Source organism: Hippopotamus amphibius, chromosome 1, assembly GCF_030028045.1.
Source record: "Hippopotamus amphibius kiboko isolate mHipAmp2 chromosome 1, mHipAmp2.hap2, whole genome shotgun sequence".
In the NCBI taxonomy this organism is placed as follows: domain Eukaryota; kingdom Metazoa; phylum Chordata; class Mammalia; order Artiodactyla; family Hippopotamidae; genus Hippopotamus; species Hippopotamus amphibius.
Window position 1 is genome coordinate 13,575,799 of NC_080186.1, and position 22,992 is coordinate 13,598,790.

General features: G+C 54.1%; 1 protein-coding gene across 1 annotated transcript in view; it reads left to right on the plus strand.

Moving 5' to 3' along the window:
- Nucleotides 1-1,597: 1,597 nt before the first annotated feature.
- IGSF21 (immunoglobin superfamily member 21) overlaps nucleotides 1,598-22,992 on the plus strand; it is a 245,812-nt gene continuing 224,417 nt past the window's right edge. Inside the window, exon 1 of the mRNA XM_057750825.1 lies at nucleotides 1,598-1,667. Coding sequence (XP_057606808.1) covers nucleotides 1,598-1,667 — 70 coding nt within the window. The remainder of the gene's footprint in view (nucleotides 1,668-22,992) is intronic.

Here is a 22,992-nt window from a genome sequence, read left to right on the forward strand (position 1 = left end):
GGTGAGGCTTGGCGAGGGCATTTGGAGGGACCAGCTCCCTGCCATGGGGCATCTCTGCACAAGCCTGGCCAAGAGACAGCCTAGCCAAGAGACAGCCTAGCAGCTACCCACTGCCCGCTCCACTCCCTACACCCCTTCAAAGGGCTGCTTGGGATGGAACTGGCTTTGTACCCATTGTCTATCTAGGTAAACAGAGTGACGGCCTGACACAGCAACCTGGCAGATAGAGAAGCTGGGAATTCTCCTTAGAATGCCATAGAGTGAAATTCCATGCTCTGAACTTCCCCACCTAATCTAACCTCACGCGAGACTACTCCAAAGGCTGGAGTACTTGTCCCCTCCCAGGAGACCTCAAGGCCCACAGCCAGGCCTGAAGTTCAATGGTGTGTGTGTGTGTGTGTGTGTGTGTGTAATGATAGGATACAAATCCCAAACCCCGATCCTTAGGCCAGAAAAGAAAAGGAATCAGGTTTGCCAAAAAGGTGAAACTGAGGTCTCCGTCAGGAGGAAACATCCACTTCCTTACCCATCTCTGGCTGGGTCCAAGATTGTGGCTATTCTTGGAAGAAAGGACAAAACATACCCCATTTCTATGTGTGCCTGGGGGAAGGCAGCCATAATTTGGGAAGTTTCAGAGCACTTACGCCCCTAATCCTTAACTAAAAGGTGGCAAGACCAGTACTCCCGGGCCACACCCTGCCTGTTTGGCTCCATGGATGGCTTCACTCACTGGGGATTGGTGGGGGGCGGGGAGGCTGCCTCCCTCCACCAGCCTGGGGGTCGGCGCGCGGGGGAGGGTGTTCCAGGGATGGATTAGGTGGAAAGGGATCAGATGGCGCTTGGTCTGGAGGGCAGGGGTGCCCGGTCAGCCGGGGGAGGGTTACTGAGCTACGGGCTGCAAGCGAGTTGTGAATGAGGAGGGGAACCACGGCGGGGGGGGGGGGGGGGGGAGGGGTCGGGCGGCGGGGAGGAGAGAGGGTGGGGGACCCGGAGGAGGGGGCGAGGAGGAGGCGAGGAGGGGGAGAGGAGGGGGACTGGAGGTGGGGAACTCTCCTCCCTGCAATAAATCGGCTTAGCGGACGAGAACCGAACAGCCCAGAAAGGATTAAAGAAAAGTCTGTATAATACCGCGGAGAGCTGGGCGAGGGGAGGGCGGGGAGAGCGGGGGGGCGGGGAGAGGGGGAGGGACAGAGGGAGGGCGCGGGGAGGGGGGCGCTCGCGCAGCCTGGAGAGGCAAGCGCCACGCAGAGAGAGCGCGATTCGGCTCCAAACTCCCGCGCTACCGCGGATCCGACTCCGAGCCTCGGTGGGCACCGTGCGCAGCCGGGGAGCTGGGAGCTGCGGCGCGCCCGGAGGTCGCCCCGAGCGCGAGGGTCGCGGAGCCCGGCAGGGCCCGAGCCGAGTCGAGCCCGGCGCCCGGGCGGCCCGGCCGCGACGGCATGGGGGCGCCCCCGCGGCGCCCCACGCTGCCCGCCACCATCTCGGCCGGCGGCCGGAGGCAGGAGCGCGCCTGAGCCCATGGCGAGGGGCCCCGCAGCTGCCGCCGCCGCCGCCGCCTCCGCCACCGCCCCGCCACCGCCGCCAGCTCCCGGGCACCATGCGAACCGCCCCGAGCCTCCGCGGCTGTGTCTGCCTGCTGCTCGCCGCGATCCTGGACCTGGCGCGCGGTGAGTGCGCGGGCGCCGGCCGGAGCCCCGGTTGGGGATGCGCGCGGGGGCGGGCAGCTGGGGAAGGGCGCGGGCCGGGGTCGCTCCCGAGAGGGGAGAGGCTCCGGGTCCGAGCCCCGCTCCCGGCGTGGGGGTCTGCAGAGCCGATCGTCTTGAGGAGGGAGGGAGGGTGTCTCCTCTGGAGAGAGCGCTTGTGGGTCTGTGCCAGGGTGTGTGTGTGCGTGTGTGTATGAGCGTGTGTCTTTGTTGCGTTTGTGTATGAGGGTGTCCGGGAAGGAGCTGTGTGTGGAGAGGGTGCGGGAGTGTATTTAGAGATGTGAGTGTGTGTGATGGTGTGTGAGCGAGAGAGTTGTCTGGAGGGGTGTTTGGGTGTCTAGGTCAGCTACACAGAGAAGGTGTGTGTGAGAAAGAGTGTGAGCCAGAGTGTTTGGGGGTGTGAGCGGGTGCCAGCTTCTCGGTGAGGGTGTGAAGTGTGTGAGCTTGTGTCACTGTATATGTGAGCATGTTAGAGGGTGGATGAGTGTGTGAGGTGTGGCGTTGCACACGTGTCCCAAGTGTATGGGTCTCTTTAGCGCTGTGTGACAGCAGGTGACTGTATTTCTGTTGGGGGAGCACGGGGCGTGTGTGCATAGGAGGTGCGAATGTGACACTTGGGCAAGAGTGTACATTTCTGGGATGTTCGGAGGTGCAGGCACGAGGGGGTTGTGTTGCTTCGTGGGCCAGGAGTGTGTGTGCATGCAATGGAGCCTGTGGATTTAGTGTGGAAGGAGGTACGGACGCGTTTGGGGGCTGAGGAGGTGTGAGCAGTGGTGTGTGTGTGTGTCCCGCATGGACTGGGTCTCAGCTGGGCTGAACCCATTGGAAGGAGGTTTCCAGAGCAATTGATTGGTGCCTCCGCAGCTCCGGGGTCCAGGGTTCGCGGAAGCCTCGATGCCTTCCGCCCGGCGCCGCCGCCTGGTGGGTCTTAAGTGGTGCGGGAGCCCAACCTGGCGACCCCGGCACCTTTCGGCAGTGAGCCGACACATCCGCTACGAGCCCGGCGGGAGGGAGGCTGGACGGGCTAAGAGTCGTGGGCACAGAGACTAGAGGGTCCGCGACCGCGATTCCCCCCTAAGCCTGGTGTCAAACCTGGATGCCCAGAACCAGCCCGTCTGGAGTCACATCCTGGCTCTGCCGCGGAGGGGGTGGGGGATGCGAGGTGCCAAAAAGTAGCACTGTGACCAGTAGGGTCCCAGTCCCTAGCCCAAATGGGTGATGGAGGTGGGGGAATCAACTGTCCTCTGCCATGTGCCTTGCCCTACCAGGAGATGCTTAGCCAGCCTCTGAGAGTGCCGGCCAGGAAGGGGGTGCCCCCCTAAAATAACCCCACCCCCTGCTAGGACCCCGAGGTCCTTGAAGAGTGCTTGGTCTGCTGATGGGAGAAGCTGCAGAATTTGAGCCTGAATGGTGGTCCTGCTGGCAGAGAGGGGGGAGGGGTTGGTGTAAACCAGAAGGAATGCAAACCCTTTACTTTGTCCCCCTACCCTTGGAGTAACAGACTTTCCAAAGTGGGTGAAAATCTCTTACCCCCCTCGCCCCAACTTGGGGGTGACGGCTCCCTCGGATGACTCTAGAGGAAAAGGTTATATGGGGGCGGGGAGGGGTGGTGTCCCGATTCTAGCGCTACGGAGAGGGCACTGGGCTTTGTTGAAAGGGACTTGGAGCCCTCACCTGGACGTTGCAGGGAGCGGGGGTGGTTGGGGGCTGGGGGCAGCAGGGGAGTACCTCTTTCACCCGGAATGCGCAGAACCGGAGAGACGCGGCTGGGGTGAGGATGGCGACTGATGGGAAAGGCTTTGGTGGGAAACCTCGCTCTGTCAGGACCCCACCCTGCGAGTTCTCCCCAGAAGCCGTGAGCAGCGTTCTTCGGGCTGCCTGGCTGCGGAGAGCTGAGCCGGCGTCCAGGCGCCTCCGCTCCCCTCGCCCGCCTCGGCAACTTGCGGGAGGCTGCGGGCTCGGGCGCGGGGGGTGAGCGCCTCTGGGCTGGGGGAGCCGGCGTGGGCTCTGAGCTCCGCAGCTCAGGGTGAGGGTAGAGCGTCGATCCGCATCGCAGACGGGAAACTTTCCGAGCGTGAGGCGCCGGCGGCGGTCCTGGGCAGCCGGGGAGCCCTCCCTTCCTGCAGAGGAGATGAGTGCTTGAGGGTGGGATCCCCCCTTACCCCCTCCAAGTCAGTGCCCACGAAGGGGTGGGAGGACGAGAGGGTCTGTACCAGATGCAAGAGGCCGGCTTGCCGGAGGAGGGCGCCCTTCTTGGACGTGACCGAGAGCCCTGCACCAGGCAGTTGGCTGGGCTGGACCACCTGCCAGGGGCCGCTTCGGAGGGCGGGGAGGGCAGAGTCCAGGGCAGGCATTCAGAAACACGCCTGCCTAGCGGAGGGCGACGGCGGCCACTGCCAGGGAGAGGCACGGCCAGTGCGCCCTCGCGGGTTCTGCACCCATGAGCCGCAGAGCAAAGGGGCTCAACTTTGGAGAGGTGGGTCTGCGCACTGGGAGGAGAAAGCAGTCGGCTGCACACAGGACTGGCCGGGCTGGAAGTTCCTGCCCCTGCTCCCACTCTCCAGTATCTGACTCTCCAAGAGGAGAAACCCACATGGTTTTTAACTCCTCAAGCGCCATTTTACCTGGCCTGGGCACTTCTGGGAAGGCAGTCCTGCCCGGGAAGGAGAGGGTACCGGGGACTGGGGACGCGGGCAAGAGAGTGGTTCACGGACCTGCCTCTTCTGGCCCAGGGGAAGTCTCCGCCAAGGGTAGCGGTGGGCAGGCCGAGTTAGGGCGCGCCAAAGGCCCGAGCCAGAGGCCCTTCCAGTCCTTCTTGGCAGCCACGTGTGGGTAGGATGCGGGGGCTGACTCGGCTGGGCCTAGGCAGCCGCAGCACCGAGACTGCGGGGGCTGTGCGCGCGCAAGCTGGTGTGACGACTTTATATATGTATTCTCCTTCACCATCTCCACCCCACGCCCGGGGCGCGGGGCGGGGACTCAGGCACCGCGGGGCTCCTTCTCAGCACCTGGCCAGGGAGTTAAGGGCCCAGCTGGATTCAGGCTGCTCCGCCCCTGCTTCCCCTGCCGCCCCGCCCCCAGCTCCACCCCCAGCCATAAATCCCACCCCCTTCCCAACCAAGATGCAAACTGGAGTTTCTTCTGAGAGGCTGAACTAGTTTTTTGCTTTTTTACTGCAGAGAATCTTAGAGCTGGAAACGACCTCCGACATCACTTACTTCATTAGTGAAATTTCTAATTTTTAGCAAGAGAACCCTTTTAGAGTAGGAACGGATTACAACCCCCTAAAATCCTAATGCCTTGGGCAAGTTGATAGTCACAAAAGGACAGCTGCCCAGGTCGAAGAGGATAATGAAACCTGGCATTGACAGATCTTTCCACACAAGTCCCTTTAAACAATCTAAGATTGCTCATCTCCTAATATCACAGCTGGATCAGCTGTACTGTGGCCGCACGTGCTACCTGCTGCACGGTCCTTATGCACTGCAAGATGGGTTGAAGCTCCTCTTGTCACAGATTAGGAAACCAAGGCCCAGAGTTTTAAGATCTGTTAATGACATAAGCACCAGTGCCTTCTGGGTCTGCCTGGTCCAGCCCCAGGCTCCCTCTTTCCTTCCAATGTTCTCTGGACAGGCCATGTGGGCAAGGGCTGGCAAGGTACCAGTGATGCCTTAGATTGCCCTGGCTTCCCTAGCTTTTCAGAACATCTGTCTCACACAGACCTGAACCTTGCTACAGTTAAGGGGAGGGGAGGTGGGGGAGGGGCAGCAGAGACGATTAAGTCACTTGCTCAGGTTTCTGGGTTACAGCAGACTTCAAAACCAGAGGTCAAAGAGCTGCACAAAGAGGAGTCTGGTTAGTTCTGTTAACTGGGTTTCCTGGGATCCATGAAGGTGTCTAACGTGGCTAACTGCGCAGTCCACCTCTGCTCCACCCCCAGGCCACTTGAAATTCATTGATTCAGGCACCCAACAAATGTTCATTGTATACTGTTGTGCTAGGCACAAGGCTAAACATTGGGGACATGGCCCTGAACATAGTAGGAGAGTTGCTGCTTTTATGGTGTTTACAGCTAAGTGGAACTTTGATTCTTCAGTGGGAGGAGGAAGGGGCTGTATCTCCGGCCCTGACTGAGCTCTCGCTGTGTGCCTGTGCTGTGTACTTTGTTCTTCTTGTCTTGTTTAATCCTTACAACCACCCTGAGAGTTAAACGTTATTTTCCAGATGAGGGAGCTGAGGCTCAGAGATGTTAAGTGACTTATCCATGGTCACCCAGTCAGTAAGTGGCAAGCTGAGTCAGACCCAGGACTGTCTGTCTCTTTCCCTCTGTGCTATGCTGTCTCCTGGTGAGACAGGATCTCAGTTACTTCCTCAGATCCAGACCCATGGACAGTTGTAGTGTGTCCAGTGCCCTGTCTGGATGCTTTACTCCTTCCCAAACCCCATTGAGATAAAATTATCCAGTGGGTTCATCCCTTGTCCTCATCAAGAGAATGAATGGGCATCTGTTGTGGGCAGAGCACATCTGAAAAGAGAAAGACCTATGACCGCGACCGTCATTCCAGTGGGGTGAGAGGTTGGACATGCACCCGTAAAGATGAACGACAGTCCGGGTGGAAATTTGTTGATATCTGCTAGATGCCAAGTGGATTGATGTCCCCTGAAGGAGGTTCTTGGGGGAAGAGTGATTAACTGGGGGGTATAGGGGAATACTTCAGAGAGGAGGGAGAACTTGAACTAGACCTTGAAGCAAAGGGAGAACATTAATAAGCCAAGGGCTGATATACCAGGGAGGGAACGCGAATGAACAAAGAGCTGGAGACAGAACTGTGGGACAAGCTCAACTCTAGGCTGTCTTTCTTGAGTCTAGTTGAGGACTGGGGGAAAGATGAGTGATATTACTGATAGCTCCCATTTATCACACACCTATTAGATGTTCTTTATGCATTAAATGCCCTCAACAGTCCATGAGGCAGTATCGTTAGCCATGTTCTGCAGATGAGGACAAGAGGCCCAAGATACCTCTCTCTTTCTCTTTCTCTCCCTCCCCCCTTCCTTCCTTTCTTTTCTTTCTTAAGTAATGAATGATGCTCAGAATCTTTTGTAAGTAGAAAAACTAGGAGTTTCAAACCCGGGTCTGAAGCAATCCAAAGACACTGCTGCACTCAGAGAAGAGCAACACTTTATTTTTTCATCACTGGAAGGAGGAATGCAGTAGCTTCTTCCGGATGCAAGAGGATGCAAAGCCCCCCATTTTAAACGATAAATGTCAGTGGAGGTGAAACGTGACATTACTTCCTAAGAGGTGTCTGTCTTCAGGATGAAGTTCTCGGGAAGGAACCAGGGGGGTGAGATCATGGAACCCACTTTTACACTTGCAGTGGGGTCCAGTGGCAGAGGGGGCTTGTGATCACCAAGACCTATTGGCCAAGATTCCCTGAATGGAGCAAATAAATACAACATGTATGGAGCTAGAGGTTTAGAGAGTAGCAGCCCAAACGAGCAGGAAAGGACATCAGGACACCTAGGAAAGGAATCTGGTGTTTGGTGTGTCCACCAGCCATTCCTACACCTCCTGGCAGTGCATCAGATTTGCTTTGGGGAATTATTCACCACCCTACCAATTGCACGCCATCTTGGTAGGTGGCATGATCAGCTAAGGTCCCTGCAAAGTGAGCCCATCTGACACAGTCTCCCTGGAATCTGAATCCTGAGCAGAGGAAGACAGAGAACCACTGGAAAGTCCCCCTTATCATTGAGGGCCCCCAAGACGCTGTACTTTTCTGGTTTCCCTGGGGCCGATAGTAATGTGACCATCCTCCCATGGTGTTGACAGGATGGAAGGAGCCATGACATGCAAAGCTCTTAGCTCAGTTCTGTGGGCTCGGATGTCTGCTACCAGTATTAACCATGGTTACGTCACAGCTGCTCCAGCTCAAGCAGCATGGGTCCTCCTGACACCTGGGGCTCCAGCTTGTCCTTGCGTTCCATGAATTCCCCAGAATGTTCCACCAGTTACTTTTTTTGGCTTGAGTTGTCTGGAGTTGACTTTTGCCTTTTATAAAAGAAGGACCCCCTCTTGATACCCTCTCTAGGCATAATGAGCCTTACAGTTGCTGATTAGCCAGTCCTGGTAACTCCTGGAGGATGGTGCATGGCCTGCTGGTTGGGGGTGACTGATTGACCCATCTCTTCCCTGACTTTCCTGGAGGCCCGAGGCGTTGCCCTCTGCCCACACCCACACTGGGTGCAGTCAAGACCCAAGACCCAAGTTGTTCCTCCCAGTAAAATTTGGGGATAGAACCAGTCTCACTGTGAACCTCCCATCCCCTACCCTAGTAGACTGGAAGCTCCGTGAAGGCAGGGATGCTCTCCGGTTCTGCTCACTATTGAATCTTTCCCACAAAACACATGGTGGATGCTCAAGAAAGGTTGGTTGTTTGGATGAACAAAGCATCTTTGGTTTTTAGACATGTGCGTCCTGGTGCTGGGGTACGTGGAAAGGGGTTGAGTGTGGCTTCATACAGAAAAGTGTATGCAGAGTCTTATGGCATGTGAAATTTAGGCTGGGTTCACAAGTGAACTTCCTGTTGGTAAAATTCTGCTCCTGGAACTACATTCTGTCTTTCTTGAAGACTCTCAGATAATCAAAGTGATGGAGACTCTGACTCCAGACATCCTAACTCTCTACCTGCTCGTGGTACTTGAGCGTTGACAAGATGCTTCCACTCCCCATCCTTCCGTTTAGTTCTTACATCAGACATGAAGGAGGCTACTCTCATACCCATTGAACAGACCAGGGAAATTGAGCCTCAGGGAGATGGAAAGATGGTGGTAGGAAGTGGCTGGACTGGAATCTGAGTTCTGTGGCTGCACGTTTAGCTTTCTTTCCCTCCCCAACCCATTGTGCTGGTTCATTCACTGCACAGGGGTTTGGAATGAGACAGGCCAGCTTCCCACGAGCTCACGGGCCAGGAAACTGACCAGAAGGCTTGCACTATGAGCTGGGTGCTGTGTAGCCACTTTGTTGATGTGACCTCCCCCCTCCTCCACTGCTGTCCAGATGGGTGTTACATTCCCAGTCCGCAGGGCTGATGGACGCTGATGTGTCCATGGTCACACAGCATGGAGATCAGAGCTGCTGTCTCTCCACCCCACAGACTTGGCCTGCTCAGAGGTTTCTGGCCTTAGCTTCACATCCTCCACCTCCTCCCCAACTTCCACCCTTTCTTGGCTCTGAGAGTAGACGTCTCTCCTTAGCTAGCACAGCCCCTGACTCCCCGTAAACCTCCCTCCAAGTCTTGCTCACCTACTTCTCGTCCTCCACAACCCCACCCCTACTGACTCAGGTGTCCCCTGTGAGTGCTGCCAGCAGCACTTTGGACAACATGCTGTTAAAACAACCCTCCTCCGGGGCTGGAAATCATCATGGGTTGGACTTCCCATTGAATGGAGAGATCTTGAGGGCAGGCATCCCTGTACCACTAGGCCTGGCATGAGGCCTGGCTCTGGGCAGATCTTCAAGATGTGTTTGTTGAGTGACTAACTGACTGATGAATGAACGATGTCTCCCCTGAGCCCAGGGCCTGTTTCCTGGCCCTGCTTGATCACCTCTGGAAGTCCTTTCTGGCATAAGAATGTGTCCATTGTCCAGCTCTGCCCATCATCACTCACTCTGGCATCACGGCTGGTGTCTGGGGGATGAGACAACAGTAGAAGGTGGAGAGAGACCAAAGGGCTTCCTGTTCCTTCTGGGTTCTCCTTGATAGTGGTGGGGGTGGGGCTGTCTTTGTTTGGCAATGGGTGGGGGATTTGGGGAAGGAAGGAAGGAGGGAAGGAAGGAAGGGCAACTATTATATGCTAAGCCCATGCTAACCATGTTCACACAAAGTCATATCAAATCCTCCCAGAAACTCCCATTTGGGAGATAACAGTCTCTCCATTTTACAGATGAGGAACGAGGCTTAGAGAGATTGTGTGATTTGCCTAAAGTCCCACTGCTTGTGAGGGACAGAGCTGGATTCACATCCAGGCGTTGACTTACACATCTCTTCCCAACTCTGAGTGCATCTTATTGGTAGCTTGAGCTTGACCAGAGTGGGAGTATTTACACCATGGAAATCCGCAAACACGGCAGATCAGGGCTCTGCCCAACCCAGAGCTGGTTGTTAAACATTTACCAGCACACCACTGGGCCTACCTATCCTTCCTCACTGTCTCTGTGGAATAGCCACCTGGTGTTGATACACTTTGACTTCCAACTGAACCGGGTTCAAAGCCTAGCCCAGGCACTTCCTAGCAGAGTGTATACCTGGGCAAGTCTCTGGGTCATGGTTTCCCTATCTTTTGAAAATAGAGGGCATTGTGGAGATAAATGAAATAATGCACGAAAGCCCCTGGCATACAGTTGGCCCTTACTCTTGACCCTGACCTCCAGATGGGGTTGGCTGGGCATGGGGGCGCTCTGAGAGGCTCAGTAAGCTCTCACTTTGTTCTCCCTCCCCTGGAAGCTGACTTTGGAGTCAAGTCCAGGGATCCAGTCACTTCCGCTAATTGAGCAGCTGTCCCAGCGTCATTCTGGATTAGCAGAGACCTCCCTTAAGGAGTTTTGGCTTGTTGGCAGCCCCACACAGCCTGGGCTCATTTGAGAACAATCAAAGATCATGTATAATAAATGGCCTATAGGAAGGTACCAAGAGTAAATCCTTGGAAACTAAAGGGAGTGGCCCAAGAAGGCTCTGAGGGATTGAAACGATCTTGACAGGTAAGGAGGGAATCCCTGGCTGGGGCACAGCACGTGCAGAGCCCTGGAGGAGGGAATGAGAACGCTGTCGGGCTGTGTGAGGCTGGGAGGCAGTGAGGCAGCTGGACTCACTTGAGCATAAGGTGCTCGTTGAGAAGCTGGGCATGAGGTTGGAGCTGCTGGCAGAGGCCTGCGTGCCAGGACGAGGGGTCTGGATTTGAGCCCAGGGGCTATGGGGGGCAGGTGAAGAGAGAAGAGTGACATTCCCAGAACAGGGCTCTAGGAAGATTGATTTGGCTTTTCTGAGCTACCTGAAGCTGGAAACTGTTTGGAACACCATTGTGTTATAAATGACTGCTCCGGGGTGCCCAAAGAGACAATGGCCTCGAGGCAGAAATGCCATCGTTTGGACACCGCCCACCTCTCCCACAGTGTCCAGACCTGGCAAGGAGGGAAAACCAGGCTCCTGCCTGGAATGGGGCTGTTCCAGCTTGCGCCTGAACCGAGAGCAATGGGGGTAGCTTCTCCTGGGGAGAAGCATCTGGATCCCCAGGGGGCACGGGCTCTGGGGTCTGGCTTGGGTTCTATCCCATCTCCACCACTTATTCAGTGTGTGAACTCTGATAACCTCTTGTTGCTTTCAGCCTTGATTTCTCCAATTGAACATGCAGTTCATTATGGTGGTTTCGTGGGGTGGGGGCTTCTGGGAAGGGGAAATTTACATAATATGAGGGTCTGTGTGCAAGGTCCCTAGCACACAGTAGGTGTGGGAAAAGTAGTTGCTGCTGTTATAATGATGTTTGGAACGTCCCCAAGTTTGAAAAAGAAGAAGTGTGTATGAGCCCCAGTGCCCAGGACGAGGGATACATTGTCGGTTTCCCACACAGAGCACTGAACAAGTCCTCAGGTTTGAAATTACAGAGCATCAGGGCCAGGAGGGGGCTGAGCAATTAAATGCTCTTAAGTCCTTCCCCCCATTTTAAAGCTGAGAAAACGGAGGCCAGAGAGGAATGACTCTTCCATTGGTGCCCACACTGTGCATGATGTTGGGGGGGGGGGGTTGGGGGGGGAGGGGCCAGGTCTTCTCCCTCGAGATCCTGGGCACCATCCTGGAGCTCAGTCAGGCAGACCCACCACCTAAGAGCCTTGTGTGGGGGAGCATCAGGGTCCCCCAGACGGGTGGGGATCTTGGCGGCACTCCCGCGGGGAGCAACCCCCAGCCTCATACAACACAGGAGCGGCTTGGGAGTCACCAGGGAGAGAGACAGCTGAGCCCTGGGGTTTTTTTGTTCCTTTGCCAAGCTGTTCCCTTTGCCCTTTTGTTTTTCTTTCTGCAGAGGCACTCAGCGCTCCTCCAAAGGGGTTGTTTGTCACCAATCATTGGCGCCTCCGTTGTCTCCCCAGCACCATCTCTTCCTCCTCTCTCCTTCACGCTGCCCCAAAGGAAGGCGTCCATCACCGGCTGCCCTGGCATCATGCAGGGCTGGGCGGGGGGAGGGGGTAGCGCAGGGGCTTGGATGCCTTGGCAGGGTGAAGACAGCGGCTTGCACGGCCAGAGGGTAGGTGGCGTCCGCATCTAGAGCTGGTGTTCCCTGCCCAGTGCCTGCGGGTTTTTATCAAATGGGTATTCAGGCCATACAATACCCCAAGGCCAGGTGCCTGGTGCTACAGAGGCAGGTGATACATTGCTAATTGTCACCAGGCACCTAATGTCCCAGGCAGGGGCGGAGGGAGTGAGGTGGGGGCGGTGAAAGCAGCCACATCACAAAAGCTTCTTTGTTTGCTTGGGCAGCAGAGAACTGGGCCTGAGCTCAGCTTAGAGAGGAAGAGACATCATTAAAAGGCGAATTCCTAAGGCCTGTGGCCGGACTGAGAAGCCTGGTAGGAGGAGAGAGGCAAAGCAACCTGGTAGGGAGGAATAGAGTTAATTAACCAGGAAGAGCTAGCGGTTCCCAGGACACTGCAGAGAGCAGTTGCTTGTTGCAAGAATCAGTATGGTCCACTCATTCATTCATTCACTGATTCATCCATTGGTACATCAAGTATTCACTGAATGCGCCTGGCCATCAAACATTGTGCTGTTCTAGAAATCCAGACGAGAACAAATAGGTGAGTTCTTGCCCTCATGGGGCTTACAGTCCAGGGCTGTGTTCACCGTGGAGCCGTGAGTGACAACTGACATTTACATTAAAACTCAACAAGGTGTCTTGGCTTTTATTTAACCAAATTGAACAGAACTCAGTTCCTCAGCTACACCAGCCACTTTTCAAGGGCTCAATAGCCACATGTGGCTGGTGGCTCCTGTACTGGGTGGCACAGATGTGCCTAAAACGCCTCCATCACTGTGGAAAGCGCTGTTGGACAGTGCGAGTCTAGGGCAGTGTTTCTCTGTAGGTGGGGCCTCCCCACTGGCAATAAATAACCAGGAATCACAGAGAGGGAGGGTCTTCCCTGTCCCTGTCTCCTATCCTGCTCGTTGTGCCAAGGAGAAAGCCTCAGGCTGATGCCATCATGTCTTTAACGCCCTCTCTCTTTCCAACAAAAACAGGTGCGGGGCAACGTGCCTGCAGCGAGCCAGAGGGAGTAAAAGTTTTAATAACAGTGTTTTGTTTTCATTATAATTTGTTTTCAATCACCCTCTGTTTAAGGCAAGTGAGACTGCTTTGCCATTTGGGGCCGTGATTTAAATTCCCTTTCTTTTTTTTTAAATGGCTTATTTAAGTTAAAAAAAGTGAGTCAAGTTAAAGAAAAATGTTAAGTGCATAGCGGAGCAGGTGGCATGCGGATGTGGCCAATCTGGGAAGGTGCGGATGTGAATGTCTGTGGCTGAGAGACTGCAATTCAGATGGAATGACACAGGCTTTGGAAGCAGACAGAGTAGGGTTGGGGTTTCAGTGCCGCTGTTCATAAGCTCTGTAATTTGGGGACAATTTCTTTCCCTCCAAATCAACCAGGTTCCAGCAGGAAACACCAAGCTCAACCTGGGGTCCGGGGGGTGGGGGCGGGGGGGGTGGTGGTCTGTGAAGGGCTTTTTAAAGGGACTACTGGCTTTAGGGTTTAGTGGGTCAGCAAGGAATGAGGCAGCCCTTGGGGCCAGGAACAGTGGGGAGATACTAGCACTCGTAGCAACTGGAAAGAGGGCTGTGTGGAGGGGGCTGCAGGCAGGACTGTGGCCCTGGGTAGAGGGATGCAGCCAACTCTTGGGGACCTTGCAGGGAGCTAGAGGAAGACATACCCCAATTTCACCCTCCTCCTGCCTCTGGGTCTCTCGCTGATGCTGCCCATTGACCAAACTCAGTTGGAAGGCCATGCAGTTGGGCTCCCAGGCACAGAACAGATGGAGAAGGGGAGAGAGTGAGTTGGGGAGCAAACAGCAAGGATCTAACACCATCCTGCTAAGCCTCGGTTTCCCCATCTAGGAAATGGGGGTTGCGCAATGTACCCAGCAGAGTTACTGGGATGATGGAAAGAGACAATGTGTAGTGTTAATAAACAATGGGTCTCTACTTATATTAATAACAACTGCAGTAATAAAATGCCTGCCCTTATGCCCCAACCTGTGCTAGATGCTAGATTTCCCTGAGCCAAAATGTAGCGTATAAGTATGGGGCTTTAGGAACTTGGAACTGGCCTTTCAGGGGCACGTGAACTTGAAGAGACAGGTAACTTTGGGAGAACATTGCAGTTTGCAGAGAGGAATCGCCTGCACCCTCCACTGCTGGTATTGGCTGTTGTGCTGTGTCATCTCTGCTCAAGACTCCTCAACGTCCTTACACCTCCCGGTCCCCTGGTCCATCTCACTGATTGATTACTCCACCCCAGGGCACACCGGTGCCTCGTTCCTCAGTCTATTTTCCGCCCTGTTTCTCACAGAGAGGTTCTTTCTCCCTAGATCCATTTAGGTCATCTTTCCTGCCATCCCCACTGGTTCTTACCATGTGCAGTCTGGTCCACATCCGGCATCAATGGGCTCAAAGCTCCTTCCTTCCGAGGGAAAGGGCAAGTGCTCTCCAAGTCTTAGCTATTCTTGCCGGAGGATGCTTCCACCTTTGCAGGTGGAGGAGAAGGGAGTTAGCAGTGTGTAAGTTAGCTCTTTCGATCACCAGACCTTTATCCTTCATCTGAAAGCTGGGAGTGCCAGTTCTGTATTTAGAGAGACCTTGTCAGTGAATAGCTGGAGTTTGGGAGGGGGGGCGTGGCTGCCTTCTAAATGGAGTAACTATTTCTTGGGAAAACTTCCACCCATGGCCGCTTTGGCTCCCAGCTTCTCAGTTGGCTCGGGGGACTTTCCTCTCGTCCCTCTATTTTCCTTTGTCCGGCCCTTTTGTCCATCTATCTTGACTGTTCAAATTGACTTTGATGAGGACTAATTTTGCCAGTTGAAATTCGAGACGCTTAGACAGTCAGTGCTTTGCTGAAATTGCTGTGACAAACACCAGCTGCAAGTTCTTCCCTGGCCTAGTCTCTGAAGTGCTTTGGGCAAGACAGTGTGCCCCTGTCCCTTGCTCACATGCACCGCCACCGTCCCCCAGCCCTGCACTGCCCTGTCCCCCTGCAGCTCGGTCTCAGCCCTACCTGCTGACTCACTGGCAGCGTGACCCTTTGGAAGCGGGGGATCGATCTCTCACTGGAGGTCAACATTCCTTAGGAAAAACTCCCCTTGGGTCTCAGCGTCCAAGTTGGCGGAGGTGACATTCCTTTTTTCAGCCCCCTTTCCATCTACCTGACTGTTCACAGGAACTTAGATGAGACTCATTTCCAATTTGAATATGTGGCCACGCCCTGTAGGCTGGACCTCCCTACGCATGGGCTGCAGGACATCCTTCACAGGTGGCGGCCCACCTCCTGCTTCTTGGCCTGGGCCTGGGCCTCGAGGGGAGCTTTTGTCACCTGCCTTGCTCACACCCCTGGGTGGTGGAGTGCTGCTTTCTGGTCACCAGCTCTGTACTATGCCCTGGGGCACACTGTAGAGGTTGCCAAAGTTCAGCCACCTTCTTCCTGACTTTATTTATTGTACATCCCACCTAGATTATTTCTTACATCATGATTTTCTTAAAATCACATTTAAACTGATTCCCTCTTTTTTTTTCACTTGTACAAAGGAATGATGTGTAGGCTTGTTGTACTGAGTAGACATATTTTTTCTTAATTCACATTAAAATAAATATGTGACTATTTGAATTTTTAAAGAAGCTTCTCTGTACCACTTGGCCTCATCCTGCGAGTGACAATGGAAAACACTGGTCCCTTAGGAAGCACACCAGCCTTGGAGTTATGAGCCCCGGGATCTGATTTCAACTCCTCCAGCAACTTGCACCATCACTTGCTTACCCTCGCCCACTCCGCTAAGCCTTAGGTCCATAAAATAAAAGAGTGATTCTGGATGGCCCAGTTCTAAGAGTCTTTGATGGGTAATAAGATTGGGAAGGAGAGTTCTGTCTAGGTCGAAAACACTTCCTTTAAGGCGTATTCGATGCCCCCAAATTCCCACCTTTGGGATGAAGCATCCTGCCTCCAGGGGATATTGCTAAGAGCAGCTGTGTCAGTGGTGACGATGCTCCAACAGCCACTCGTTTCTTTGGCGCCCAGACTCAGCCTCGTTTTAGTTCCATTCAGCAGCCGTTTACTGAGTACCTGCTCTGAGTCACGCCCTTTGCTAGGGCTGACACTAAGGTACAAATGAAACCCCGGTACCTGTCCTCAGGGAGTCCACAATCTCCTGGGGCAGATAGGCAGGTAAACAAATAAATTACGGAATAATATTGAAAATTCTAAACTTGAAATAGTTACCAAGTCCTTATGGGAATGCAGAAAAGGGGATGGCTATCTGCCTGAGTTGTTGGGGAAAGTCCATCAGAGACGTTAAGCCACTTGCTCAGGGTTGCACAGCTACTAAGTGGCTGGGCTTTGAACCCAGGATGTCTCAGGCTTTAACAGCTTTCTGTCCTCTCTGTGTTCTTGCTTCTCTGCCAGACATCACTTCCAACTTGATCTTTTGTGATTCTGGAGCTCTCTGGACCTCCCATCCTGATCCCATGTGCCTCTGGGGGAGAGAGTCAGGGGCTCCAGCAACAGCCTGAGGTGGGCCTAGGCCCCCTGCCTGGGGAGTCACTGGGTGGCAGCTGGGCTCTGCTCTGTTGTCTCTGGCCTTGTTATTATTATTATTATTTCTTTCCAGCATGCTGCTAAGAGCTTCCTGCAGAGAACACACAACCCAGGGCTTTAAAATTTAAAGGGCTTTACTTAAACAACATTATTTCCCTTGGAAAGGAGACAGAAGAGGTCTTTGCAGTGGTTATATTTAGTGCAGTTGTGTGGGTCTGAGCAGATGAGTGTGGGGTTTGGTGGGCGTGGAGGTGGCCAGGGATATGTTCATGGCAATGGGAGGGGCTGTGGCTCGTCACTCCTCCGTCGCACCCCCCAGAAAGCATGACCTCAGAGGGGCCCTATTGTGCACAGAGTTCTGGGACGAGCACTGGGTGCCATCTGTGGGGAATCACTGGGGAGTACATGAAGCTGGCAAAAAGCCTAAACCTCTTGCCACACAGGACCTCAGCACTGAAAATTTGGTGCTCCTGGCTACCCCAGGGCCTTTGCACATGCTACTCACACCCTTCTTTGGACTAAGTCCGGTTTAGCATTCAGATCTCAGGTTAGACATCACTTTATTTACTCAACAGACATATTCTGTGCACCTACTATGTTCACGATGCCATTTGTGACTTAACTCTATACCCCCTGTACCTGGCATGGTTCTGGCACAGAGCAGGCATCAGTAAGTGTTTATAGAACTGCTAAAATCCTGTGTGGATGCTGTGGGATTTAGAAGAAGGATAGAATTGCCTTTCTGGAGTTTATAACCTCATTGCAGATTCATACCAAAGACACTTTGAACTCTGTATGAGCCTGTTAGACCTGGCAGGCCCATACCCATTAAGGGAAGAAAGGGAGAATTCCTTCCTTCCTTCTTTCAACCATCCATCCATCCATCCATCTGACAGACTGGACACTTACTATGTTGCAGGCCATGTGCTAGGCACTGGAGAGATGGTGGTGAATAGAAAAAGATAAAGAAAAAGCCTGCCCTCTGGGAGCTTACCTTCCAGACTCTATGACCAGCACATACGTGAATATATAACAAAAGGAAGTGATAACTGCTAGGAAGAAGAATAAGACCTGGTAAGAGTGATGGCCAAGTGTAGATGTGCGGAGTCAGGCAGGGACCCTATTTATTGAACATCTACTATGTCTCAGACCCTGTGCCACCCTGAAGATGTAGACGCATAATCACTGACTGCAATAACCATGAGGATGGCAAAAGCCAGGATATATTTAGTAGCGACTAGGAGAGGTGTGCCATCAGGGAGGCCTCCAATGAGGTTTCGAGAGATGAGCTGGGCCTTGGAGGATGTGGGAGTCTAGGTAGGATGTGGCGGACCCACGGTTTTCAAACTGTTCTCCTTGGAACCCCAGTTTCCCATGGAGGTAACCCCCCCTCACCATTTTGGGCAGCCAGAATGTGAGTCAGGACAGTAGTTGGCGGGGGGTGGGGGAGCGGTTCCTTGTCCCACATCAAGCCAGGAGTCTGCTTTGCCTCTTTTATAGACTGGCTTCTACTTCAGCTTTACTTTGAATGAAGCAATTTGAAAATGAGGGGATTGGATGATGGGGAGGAGGTATCGAGCTCATCAAGGCTAGAGGAGGTTCCAGAGATTTTCTGTTTAGGTTCAACCCTCATTTCCGTCTACAGGTGGGGAAACTGAGGCTCAGGGGGGCCAGTGACTTGTGCCTGGGGAGGAGGAGGGGGCCATTTCTGCCTCTTTCCAAACTGGAAGGGAGGCTTGTGAGACAGCACCGCCACCTCCACCGAGCCCTGGCCCAGAGGCTTGGGTGCTCCTGCCCCCAACTTGTGCCTGCCCCGACCCCCAGCCAGCCTCAGGGTACCCCCCATAAACCTTTCTCCTTTGCCTGCCCAACTGGTCTGCCCCACCCCCATGGGAGCCTGGAATTAGACGAAATATTTTATGATCCCACGCTTCGTTATGTTTTATTAAAAGCACACGTGCTGGCTTCTGCTGGAGCATCTGCCAGGCCCAGTCCTGGGGCTTCCTCTCCCTCCCCACTCCCCTGGACTGCCTCTCACAGCCAGGGGAGGCAGACAGCTGCCACCCACCCCCACCTCCTTCCCTCGTGGAGGGGGGCCCCCAGCCCGGCTGTCAGGTGTCGAGGAGATAAAGGGGAGTCCCATGGGTAAAGCCAGGCTTGGGGGTTTAGAATGATTGTTCTATGAGCTCACACATCCCTGCCCCATCTGGTCCCGCAGCTACGCCTGGAGGGGACTGGTTCAGAGGTGGAGAAGCAAGTCCAAAGTTAGATGCACCTGGTCCTGCGTTCTTGACCATCTCCATGCGACCGTGCAGATCCAAGATCAGGCTGACATCCCTCCCCAGGCTGGTCATGTTATACCCACCAGTGACCAGAGGGAATGCCTTGCTCTCAGCAGGCTGTCAGTTTTAATCTGGGATCCAGGAGGAAGACACTGGCATCCAGATATTTCTGGTGGAGAAGCGGCTCTCCCCTTCCCTCCTGGTCAGGACATGCTATGCCCTATCAGGGGGCCAGTTGGAGTGCTTAGAATGTGTGGCGCACCTGCATCTGAATGGTAGCTGAGTCACCCGCTAGAGGTGTCATCTGGGGCAAGGCATGTGACTGCTCTGAGCCTTCGTTTCTCAACTGACACCTAGTAGACATTGAATACACAATAGCATTTTTTTAATAATTTAAACAAATATATATATTTATTTATTTATTCTATTTTTGGCTGTGTTGGGTCTTATTTGCGGTCTGTGGGATCTTCCTTGTGGCACGTGAGATCCTCCGCTGAGGAGCTAGGGCTCCCCGTTGCGGTGCACGGGCTTCTCTCTAGTTGTAGCACATGGGCTCCTCTCTAGTTGTGGCACGAGGGCTCCAGAGCATGTGGGCTCTGTAGTTGCGGCACACGGGCTTAGTTGCCCCGTGGCATGTGGGATCTTAGTTCCCCAACCAGGGAATGAACCCTCATCCCCTGCATTGGAAGGCGGATTCTTACCCATTGGACCACGAGGCAAGTCCTGCAATGGTTTTTTAGTAGGATCCCCCACTAAAGGAGAGAGGACATTTAATCAGATCTTCATTTGAGGCGAGAGGGAAGCGATAACCTTGCTTCTCTTTGTCATCGTCTCTGTTAGCTAATACTAATGGAGAACTTGTTATTCAATTATCAGATATTTATTGCTCTCCTACTAGGTGCCCAGGGAGATGATGCTAAACAGGACATTCAGGAGCTCAGGCCTCATGGGACTGACATTCTGGTTGATGAGGCGGAAACAAACAAATAGGCAAATAGCCGAACCCTGGGTGTTGTCATCCTGTGAGGAGAACACGGGGCTGCGGGATAGTCAGGGGCTTAGGGACAGAGCTTCTCTAGATTCATGGTCCAGAAAGGCTTCTTGGAGGAGGTGCCTTCTGAGCTGAAAAGGGAGAAGAAAAAAAGCAGGGGGAGTCTGGCTGAGCTCCGGCGTTGACGCCTTCTGACCGGGCTGCATGTCTGTCGCTAACTCCTTCTGATGGGGCCTCCCTGGACCCTGCTCCCCAGCACTGGGAATGACCACCTGTCATTGCCTGACACCAGTGCTGCAAACTCAGCTGGCCCGTGGCAATGGCACCCCCACCAGGCTTGGGGCACAGGTCCCAAGGAAGCAGGAGGCCAGGGACTGTGTTAGGTACATTCTAGACCTGTTCTCCTTTAATTCTTGCCGATGCCTGGGAGGCGGGTCCTGTGGCTTTCTCCATTTTGCAGACAAGGAGCCTGGGACTCAGAGGTGAAAATCTCAGAGCTGGTGTGACTAGGAGCTGGGATTTGAACCAAGGTCTGACTCAGTCCCTTCTGAATTAGGCTCTGCCCCTTGCTCATTCACTGTGTCTGTGTGTCCAGTCGGAGGACGAGGAGAGAGGAAAAGCCCACCTTCTCCTGTTCCACCTTGAACCCCCAGGGTGCCTCTGCCTGGGGCTGGAGCCCTGAGTGAGTCGGGGTGAGTGGCTCGGTGGCAGGGAGCCCACAGAGTATCGATGGCCCTCAAAGCTGGCAGGCCTCGGGAGGCAGAAAGGTATTAATTAGCAGTTATTCCCTGGTAGTGAGGAGATGGATAGAGATTAAGGTGGTGCATCCGTTTTGTAGCAGCTGAGAAGCAACAGTAAATCAGTGCATCCGTTTTGTAGCAGCTGAGAAGCAACAGTAAATCAGTGCTATGAATCGATGGTGTAAGAGGAAGATGTGTTTTAATCGTATTAGCGGTATAGCATTATGGGGAACGAGGTGGGAGAATTCTTCACTCGCGGAGCCTGGGTCAGGAAGGAGGGAGAGAAAGCGATAGGGTCTTGGAACACCTGGGAGGGTACAAGGGTGGAGAACTTTGACCCCTGTTGGGAAAAAGCAAGAGGGATGGGAGGTGGGAGAGGGATGACAGTGGGAAAGCAGTACTGGGTCATCGGGGGGGACTCCTCCAGTCTTTCCGAGGACCTCCACCATAGACTTAGTCCTTCTGTGCACCCCCCACCCCCATCCCTCCCGTGAATGGAGGCCTCTGGTTGGACATTGGTTCAACTGCTGGGCCCAAATGGGGTTCTGACTCAGGCACTGGCCTGCTCTGGGTTCTCAGTCCAGCCACACCCCACCCCCACCCACAGTGAAGGCTCAGAGGCTGAGCAATGGGATGGTGGGTGGAGGGTAGAAGCTGGTGTCTCTGGGTGGGTGTGAGGTGTGAGGGAGAGAAGGCGTGATCAGGGCCAGTGCCCCGCATGGTAGACCTTGATTGCATGGCCTTTAGTCCTTCCAACAGCCATCATGGTACACATTTGGTCCCCAGGCACAGAGGGGAATAGACAGCGGAGGTGAGGGACCAGCTTAGGTGCAGCTACGCCAGCATCTGGCACCATCTCTGACCGGCAAAACGTCGACCACCCCTGGCAGAAGCTGTGGGAAAACCCAGGCGAACCCACCTCTGAGTGTGACGTGGGGCCCAGAGATGGTCACCCTCTTCTTCCCCCTCCCCCTCCTCGGCGCCACTCTCCACACCAGGACAAGGAGTTCCTGTGGTAAGGAGACTGGGAGGCAGAGGAAAAGGTGGAAAAACCAAAGCAGGCAGGGTAAATCATAAGTGCCTGCCTTTCTGTTCCACCCAAAGTCAGGGGCTGACCTCCTGCGCGCCTCATTTTCCCTCCCAGATCTCTCAGGGCCCTTCTAGCTAGAACATTCTCGGATTCTGTTTCTCCCTTCTTAAATGATCAGTTGCCTGCTATGCCATTTAAGCCTCTCCCAGCCCCTGTGACACAAACATTAGAAGCCCCATTTTACAGACAGGTAAACCGAGGGGCTCAGAGAGGTCTAGGGACTTGCCCAAGGTTACACAGCCGGTGAGTGTCAGAGCCTAGATTCAGACCCAGGTGGGTCTGCTCTCAAAAGCTCAGCACCCTTCATTTCACAGCATCATCTCCTTGTCTGACAGCCAGACATTCATGGGGAGAAAAAGGTCCCCTGAGAAGGAACTTGACTCCAGGTCTTTGGTGGAGAGCAGCGGCCCTTCTGTGGGGCTGCATTGGGGCTTTCTGCCACCACCACCTCCAGGACCTGCTTCTGTCTGACTGTCCCTTGTCAGCCACTCTGATCCAGTGGACAGCCTGAAGAGGGGACCCGGAACCCCCTCAGCTCTGGCAGCCTTGGGCCGGCCGACAGAGACTTCTTGGAGCTCTGCCTGGGCTGTCAAAGACTGGGCCAGGCCTCTGAAGGAAGCTGGCTGCCCCCCCGGGGGTGGAAACCCAGTGTCTCAACATCTTTGCTTCCTCTCGTCCTGGGAGGAGGGAAAGGGGATCCTCTTCTGGATTGAGAGAAGCCTCTCCAGAAAGACAGTGACTGCTGGGGAAAGGGCCCAGCTGGGACGTCTTGTCCGGCTTGGGGAGCGGAACACCACAGGCAAATTTTGGGTTTTTCTTCTCCATGTGTCTTGGTAACAGAAATAACACTGATGGCCCAGGGATAACTGCCCCGGCTCAACTTCCTCACCCAGAGGCAGGTGAATACATCATCCTTCCTGTTCATGTTGCGGTTCCTACCTGTACCCTAACTAGGAGCATACTGTCGCATACAGTGAATGGATGTGGTAGTCAGGTTCAAAGCCTGGCCCACCACCTACCAGCTGTGTGACTCTGGGCAAGTGACATCACCTCTCTGTGCCACAGGTTTTTCATCCATGAGTAGGGGCAACAGTTCGCTACCACATGTGGTTGTTATAAGAATCAAATGACACGTTTTTATCCCTTCATTCACTTATAGAAAAGGTGCTTTGTAAAATGTCATTTTATTAGATAGGGTAACACTTGCTGCTGTAACAAACCCCCAAATTTCACTGACACAGGCTCAATAATTGTATTTTTAGCTTACATTGGAGGTATATTTGTTGGTAGGTGCCTTTCCTCCATGTGGAGGCTCAGGGATCCAGGCTCCTTACATCC